The sequence below is a fragment of the Pinus tabuliformis genome, chromosome 2_2 (assembly GCF_031772625.1).
Source record: "Pinus tabuliformis cultivar Carrire ecotype Pingquan chromosome 2_2, CPIR1, whole genome shotgun sequence".
Lineage (NCBI taxonomy): Eukaryota > Viridiplantae > Streptophyta > Pinopsida > Pinales > Pinaceae > Pinus > Pinus tabuliformis.
This window is the reverse complement of record NC_142300.1, coordinates 1,259,793,053-1,259,801,822: the sequence shown is the minus strand read 5'-3', so window position 1 is coordinate 1,259,801,822 and position 8,770 is coordinate 1,259,793,053. Positions and strand designations below refer to the sequence as shown.

Genomic DNA, 8,770 nt, shown 5'->3' with positions numbered 1-8,770 from the left:
CTAATGTACCTAGTATGTTCATAAGATTGATGAACAAAGTCTTGAAGGAATATTTAGGCAAGTTTGTGATTGTTTATCTTGATGATATTCTAATTTTTAGTAAAAGTAAGGAAGAACATCTACAACATCTTAAATTGGTTTTAAGAACTTTGTAGAAAGAGAAAATATTGATAAATCTGAAGAAATGTAGTTTTATGAAGGAAGAATTGATTTACTTGGGATTTGTAGTTTCTAAAGAAGGATTGAAAATGGATCCAGAGAAAGTCCAAGCAACTTGAAATTGGCCTATTCCCAGAAATATATTTGAGGTAAGAAGCTTCCATGGTCTTGCAAGTTTTTACAGAAAGTTTATGAGAGGTTTTAGTGAGATTTGTGCACCAATTCTTGAAACAATTAAGGAAACTAATCAGTCGTTCAAGCGGACAGAAGCAGCAGACATGAATTTTAAATTGCTAAAGAGGAAAATCATAGAGGAACTGATTTTAGCTTTGCCTGATTTTGAAAAGGTATTTCAAGTTGAAACAGATGCTAGCGGAGTTGCAGTTGGCGCAGTTCTGAGTCAGGAACAAAGACCGATAGCGTACTTTAGTAAGAAATTTAATGAAGCGAAGAAGAATTATTTTTCTTATGATAAAGAGTTTTACGCTATTGTGCAAGCCTTGAAAAAATGGAGACATTATTTGCTGCCAAAAGAATTCATATTTTATTCGGACAATCATGCATTACAATTCATAAATAACCAGCCGAAATTGAACCAGAAACATGCCAAGTGGGTAGAATTTTTGTAGAGCTTTACTTTTTTGATAAAGCACACAAGTGGTAAGTTGAATAAAGTCGTTGATGCGTTGAGCAGGGTAAGTTTTATTGTGCAAGAATTCAAAGTTGGTGTTGTAGGATTTGAAGAAATGATTGAAATGTACAAAGATATTGTAGATTTCAAAGATATTTATACGGAATTTCAAAATCCAATAGTGCATAACAGAATTCAATGGTTAGATTATCTCATGCAAGGAGGCTTATTGTTTAAAGGCAACAAGTTGTGTATTCCCAAATGTTCTAGGAGGGAAAACATAATAAAGGAGTAATGGAGGATTATGTTGTCACTTTGGACAAGATAAAACTTTGCTCAGGTGAATGCTTTTTATTATTGGCCAAAAATGCAAACTGATGTTAAGAGATTTGTTGAGAAGTGCAGGATATGTCAGCATGCTAAGATGAGAAGTCAGAACACAAGATTGTATCAGCCATTACCAATACTAGACCGACTGTGGGATGCAGTTAGCATGGATTTTGTTTTAGGATTACCTAAAACTCAAAGAGGGAATGATTCCATTTATCTTGTGGTAGATAGATTTTCTAACATGGCACATTTTATTGCTTGTAACAAGACTAGTGATGCAACACATATAACTAATCTATTTTTTCAGAAATTGTAAGATTGCATGGATTGCCTATAAGTATTGTGTCTAATAGAGATACAAAGTTTGTAGGACATTTCTGGAAAACTCTTTGGAAGAAACTAGAAGCTAAGCTCAGTTTCAGTTCAGCATGCCACCCTCAAACAGATGGACAGACCAAGGTAGTAAACAGGAGCTTGGGGAACATATTGAGAAGTTTAGTGCATCAAAATACTAAGCAATGGGATTTAGCACTAGCTCAGGCTGAATTTGCTTATAATGACACTCCAAAATGAAGTAGTGGAATGAGTCCATTTCAGATTGTTTTTGGAATTAATCCAAGAGGTGTGTATAAGCTCAGAAATTTGGGTAAACAGGAGACAAGAACTGCAAAATATGAAGAGTTTGCAGAACAGATGCAAAGACTTCAAGAAGATGTCAACGGCAAATTGTAGGAAAGCGGTGGTAAATACAAACAGAGAGTGGATATGAAAAGAAGAGAGAAAGAATTTCAAGTGAGAGATTTAGTGATGGTATATTTAAGAAAAGAAAGATTTCCTGCTAAGACTTATAATAAACTGAAAATGAAAACAATAGGACCATGTAGAATTGTAAGAAAGTTTTCAGCTAATGCATATGAAATTGAATTGCCAAAAAATATTGTAATATCGCCTATTTTCAATATTGCAAATTTGTATCCATACAAAGGGACAGAGACAGAGCTACAAGAGGAAACTACAGAAAATGACATTCAAATTACTTGGTTGAAAGGTGGAATTATCAATATTACACCTATCCTCAAGTGGATTACTACACATTTGATTGATGTCTTTCCAACCGACTATGGTGTTGGACAAGCTTTCGTGGGTTCCCTTGATCTAGAATCTCCACTCTGTACTGTTTGTACAAATCTCATTTGTACAAATCGTACAAAGTGGAGATTCCAGATCAAGGGAACCCACGAAAGCTTGTCCAACACCATAGTCAAATGGAAAGGACAACCAGTGGAGGATGCTAGCTAGTTGACTACAACAGAGTTGCAAAAATATGGAGTAAGCTCTGAAATTCTAAACGATGATTCTTTTCTTCCCTGGGAGTCTGATGCAGGAGTATCTAGACTTAGCCAGCAGTGTGAAAGTCTATTCACATGTTGTGGCTAAACAAGTTGAATTTCACTGGCTTGAATGGTCAAAAGTCAGTTTTTACTGAGAGGGTTGGATCTCTCAAGAAATGAGTTGTATTTCATTATTGTAATAAGTAGGAATTGTCTTATTTTAGATTCAAAGATAAGTTGTTAGCATAGGTGTGTGATATAGCTGGAAAATAGTGATTTGACTGTTAGATTGTTTAAGAATAGGGATTGAGTTGTTAGGCAGGATGGGATTGATAAAAAGAAGAAAAATGTAATGTAGACGGATGGTCAAAGAGGAGAGAGGATTGAGTGAAGCGAGAGTCGAGAGAAGAGTGAGGACTTTCATATTGAACAGACGTCTTTTAAAATTGTTGTAATCAAGCGAGAGGGTCGAGACTCTGTAAGTGTTGTTGTATTGATAAATTGATGCTGTATGGGATTATATATATATATATATATATATATATATATATATATATATCGATTCTGTGTGGACTTTCGTTTTACTTTTATTTATTTGTATTCAGGACGGAGTTGAATATTTCTCTGTTTTCATGTTCTACGATATAAAACACAGAGTTAATAGAAATTTCAGCCTTTTGTATTATTAACAGTGTTGAGCGCTTAAGATCTAAACCGTTCATCCAAGTTCGAACCAATGGTGCGAAATCTCACCGACCGTTGGATCACTTATATCGCATCGCAAACAGACAATGGGTGTGGTCGAATTGTGGTCTTAAGGAGCTGCGAAGTGCGATTGCGAAATCTTACATTGGAAAAAGGCCTGTGTATTATCGGAAACCCAACTATGGTAACATTGTGATATGTGATTGTGATCCATCACATCGCAACACTTCACTGCCAAAAGAAAAGGGCCTGAAATTAATGCGATTTAATCTAGACCGTTGATCATTTATGTTGTGATCTAAAGAGAATCATGAGCGGTTCTATTAAAAAGGGGAAATACTAGTGTTTGGGCTTTTACCAAGGAAATCTGATCATAGCACACAAGGGGGGACTGTAAAGCAGAGGGAAACGCGGGGCCGATTGTTGAGATTTCTTGAAATAATTGATTCGTGCGTCGATTCTATTTTTAACTAATAACTGTAATTGCTAAAGTATGAAGTGGGATATTTATTATTTCTTCGGCCTAAAATAAGAAGGGGAGGATAGATGCATAGACTAAAAGCTATTCTAATTAAAATAAGAAGGGAAGGATAGATGCAGCGACGGGATAAAAGCTATTTTAGCGAATGAATCTCATTTCGTCCAATCGACCCACTCATTTTGAATTGAGGGAAAGAAGTGTGGGGAAGAAATCGATTTCTCAAAATTGCCCCATGGGAATCGAACCCATGTAGATTTGACTAGAACCGAACCCATGCATATTCGACTGGAATGGAACCCTACATAAAAGAATATGAGCGTCAATCAAGATCATAATACTACATTTTTACGGACTTACCGGTGGTGCTGCTCCGAAGCTGAGAAAGTTCATTCACTTCAATTTCATGGACTTGCCAATGGTTCTGCCCCGAATTTGAGGAATTTCATTTAAAACAAACACTACTAACTTGTATTCAAGGGAAGGACACATTAATAAAATATGGATGGAGATATAATTAACCGAATATTAAATTCGTTAAAGGGATTTGTACACCCAACCTCCCATCCTGGAGTGCATTTAAAGCTTATACCACAAGTTTTACATTCATGGAAACAGATTGTCCTCAAATATACATACCAAAAAAGCTGAAATGAAAGGAAAGATGTGTCTCAGAAATCCATCTCGATATTAATTTCGAAAACAATTGAAACAAAAGGTTTACTTCGTTTAGGCTGCGGATAGAAAAGCACGCATCTCCGCAGAAAGACATAGAAATTGCATACTGAATTTGTCAAAATTACTTTTTTCGGGATGCATACGCTAATTGTGAGTTTAGTTTACATTAAAACCTGCCAATATAACCTCCACATTTTGCCATTAGTGACAACGCAAAGATACATAAATAATTACCGGCTACTTTCATTTCAATTTTCAACTAACTGGATCCTCTGGCCAGCATTTCTTGGCATTTCACATAAGAATCTTGACGCTGCAGACGCATCTGCTTGTAAAATGTGGCTATAAATTCTTCTGCCTGCCTGTCAATTTCTGCTTGCAAACAACAGTTGGAAGATCTGGCTGTTGAAACGTAAGTGCAGGAAACAGAGGACGATTGATTGGAATTAGAATTAGCTGAAAAATGGGAATCCTTATCGCTGAAATGGTGGTCATCATCTTCATCGCAGGCAATGAACTCGGGAATACCAGCATCAGTACCCGATTTGGAATCCAATTCATCTTTCACATTAAGACAAGTGCAGGAGGGCAGGAGTGCTCTCAGAAGAAAATGACCATACAAATTATTTCGTCCACATCCTGAGTTAACACCATGGCCGTAGATGGACGAATTAGTTGAAAGAGAGCTGCTGCATGAAAATTCATGGTGGTCATTCAAATTACCTGCTTTGTCTCCTCCAAAGTACTTGATTTGCAGATTGGCGGCCATTTTCTGCAATCTCGTCATTGCAATTCTTTTTCTGAGTATCACCACAACAAATCTCACCACTCTCCCTGAACGTAAACGCGTTGCTGTAAGGCGTTTAAGATACGAGGGGATACTCATTTCTGCAATACCCACATAAACTGCAACTGAAACTCTGAAGAGTTATATCACTCCGCCTTAATGCCCCGTATGTTGTTGGCAGCATATAAATATGGGTTGGTTTCAGGACATTACGCGTGGAGACCGTGGGATACAATGATAGAGGAGGAACCATCGCAGAAGCTACTTGCGTGGCCATGACGGAAGCTAGTGACCTGCTGATGACGCAAGCGGAGTGAAAATATAAGTTTATCCATTTAAGAACTTACCTCGTGCTTATGGAGCAGCTTTCTCAATAAATGTAGCCACCTAAACTCTTGAAATATTCCGGGTTAACTTCCACATTTTGAGCGTTCGTGGTCAAACTCTCTCCATCATGAAATTGCAGAGCGCTTCGCTTATGTTCGTCAAGCTTCTTGTGTCCACTCAATTATTGGGATGTGCATAGCCCAACCATGATTAAATGTGAACAAGGAAGTCCTTTTCAGTGAAAGCTCTTTCTAAAACGAAAAATAAACGGATATAAATTCGAATTGAGTCTTAATTTTAAATTTATTCTTAAAATATTTATTAAAATAGTTAAGCATTAAATTTGGGTGTTATCTATTTCTGGCAGGATTTGGAAGGGTTTTGGGCTCATTTTCTGTATAATTGGTCCCAGGTTTAAATTGTAAATTTTTTCATTGTGTTAAATTTATATAATCAAAAACTTATTTTATATAATAAATATTAAATTATAAAAAAAACCAAATTTCACAAACACTCTTCAAATCATATCTTAAATTTAATATCCAACATAATTTAACTATTAAAATTTAAAATATATACATATTTCAATTTTCTAAATATAAATTTATAATTAAAAAAACTATTCCAAAAATATTTAACATTTTAAAAACATTTATTATCATTGTTTTGGGATGTAAATTGGTTAAGTCATATAAAATTAAATTAATACCAACATAATTCAAGTACCAATTAAAAATTATTATTATTAAAATTAATTTTAAATATTGAAAAAATTAAATTAAATTTCTATAGATTCTCATGATTTTGACATATAAAATGTTAAACGAAATCCACTGTATGTGCCACAAAGATGAGGCCACACAAGTTGAACATTGTACATAGATGAGGCCACACAAGTTCAACATTGTACATGTACAAAAACCTTTTACAAGATGAAGTGCTATGTACTTCTCGTTAAGCATATTACGTTTTAAACGTACTCAAATGTTACAACATGACAAACTGTATCCACAAGTTATATGATGTATGGTGGGAAACTCATCTTATAGCATCACAAATTGTATCCACATGTTATTTGTATGGTATTTGTTAGTTTTTTTTCATTTTTATAACATGTAGCATAACAGCAGTGGAGCATGTGAAACCTCTATATCATTATTTTGTAATTTCATTTAATTAAAAATAACAAAAAAGCATAGCTATTTTGGAAACAATTCCAAGTCTCTAATTTATATATACGATTAAGAATATTCTAAAATATTCTCTAAAAAATTAAATCCTCACTATTTATATAATAATTATTTAATTAAAGTAAAAATATGAAAATTTTATTATAAAATACACACTACTATCAATATAATTAAATATATTAAATAAAAATAAAAAATAAAATTAAATATACTTAAAGTAAAATAATAAAATTAAAAAAAAAATCATATATACAAAAATCTATTCTCATTCATATATATATATATATAATACCTACCTTCGAACCCATATAACCCTCACATATATATATATATATAATGTTTTTGAGTTGATTGATGGTTTTGTTGTATTATTTTTAACATTATAATTAGCATACGAGCATACATAATGTTTTTTTCATTGAAAAAAACAAAACTTTCTATATAAATCTTCTTATTATTAATGAACACTCCAACATTATCAATAACGTTAAAATACATGCATCGTCTCCTTGATTAACAGACCACCAGAAAGCAACAACAACCACAAAACTTTCCTATATAAATCTTCTTATCATTAATAAACACTCCAACAGTATCAATAACGTTAAAATACATGCATCTTCTCCTTGATTAAAGGACATCACCAGAAAGCAACAACAACCTACTTTGTGAAGCATTGACATGAAGAGACATAAAAGAGTTGATGAGTGGAACATGTCAAGGTTATGCGAAGTAATGCAACACACTCACACCTATGTGAAGCTGGGTAATGATAATTGAAAAAGGATAAATTGAAATATTCAGTTACTCAAAAGATGTGTAACTTCAGCCATAAGTGGTCCATTTATTGGATTTTCTTGTTTTAAATATAAAGAACTTGAAATTCGATACGTTATATAACACTATAATTTCTAGCAAGAAGAGGGGGTCATGTAAATAATCATCTAATATATCTCACATGCACACGGAATAACTAAAGCGTTCAATATGTTTGAAACTCCAACAAATATGAACAATTGCCATATTATATAAATAAAACAAAAGTAATTTTATTGGTTGGTATTCTACTTGTATTATTTTTAACACTCCATCTAAAACAAATATCCAATAGTAAGACTTCCCTCATAATAAAAATAAAACCTTATCACATAAATCTTACCATTAGTGAAGACTCCAACACTATAAATTATATTGAAACCTATAAACCTCCTCGTTGCAAGGACATCACCATGATAGCAAAGACAATCCATTGCAATGCATGCACAATAAGAAAAAGAAAAGAGTGTATGAGTGGAACAAGTTAATGCTACGAAGAACCAATGTAACATATTGATACCAATATGAAGATGGTTAATGACAATTGAACGAACGTAAATCGAAGTAAGCGAAGACAATCCATTGCAATGCGTGCACAATAAGAAAAAGAAAAGAGTGTATGAGTAGAACATGTTAATGCTATGGAGAGTGTATGAGTAGAACATGTTAATGCTATGGAGAACCAATGTAACTTATTGATACCAATATGAAGATTGGTAATGATAATTGACGGAACATAAATCGAAGTATTCAATGGTTGGAATGAAAAAATTATAATGGAAATTTGACTCATATTTATGAAGGTCATGATGATTTGATAACAACGGAGGCAATAGTAATACATTGGGAAGGATATTATAAGGGAGTTGGGTGGTTCCAAGAAGTATTTCTATTGAATATGTGAAAAGGCCTTAGGGGTTATTGATAAACCTATAGAAAGTTATATAACATTTTATATTGTTCGTGGGATTCATGGAAAGTTATAGAACATTTTATATTGTTCTTGGGATTCATGGAGGAGTCATAAGAAAATTGGATGAATGCCATGTGGAGGTAAGAGAATACTTAAAGAGAACATCTGTCAAGAAAAATAGAAAGTTAAGAAAAAGGAGTTGTTATGGAAGTTGTGGGTGAAGAATATCAATTACTAAAGATATTATTGAAGAAACAAATAATAAAGTTGTCAGAGTACAAAGATCTATGAAGAGGTATTTGAAATAGAGAGATAATAAAAGAAAAAGTTTTCCATGGCCTTTGACCTTCGTAGTCTAATACAATTTGTAATGGAGGAAAAATAATGATCAATTTGATAGCATATTGTATAAATTTGATGCTACA

General features: G+C 33.4%; 1 protein-coding gene across 1 annotated transcript; it reads right to left on the bottom strand.

Moving 5' to 3' along the window:
- Positions 1–4,442: 4,442 nt before the first annotated feature.
- On the bottom strand, positions 4,443–5,245 carry LOC149198059 (uncharacterized). Its single transcript, XM_089404051.1, has one exon. It carries the CDS (start codon positions 5,196–5,198, stop codon positions 4,572–4,574), a length of 627 nt encoding a protein of 208 aa, XP_089260177.1. The 5' UTR covers positions 5,199–5,245; the 3' UTR covers positions 4,443–4,571.
- Between the last annotated feature and the right edge of the window lie 3,525 nt (positions 5,246–8,770).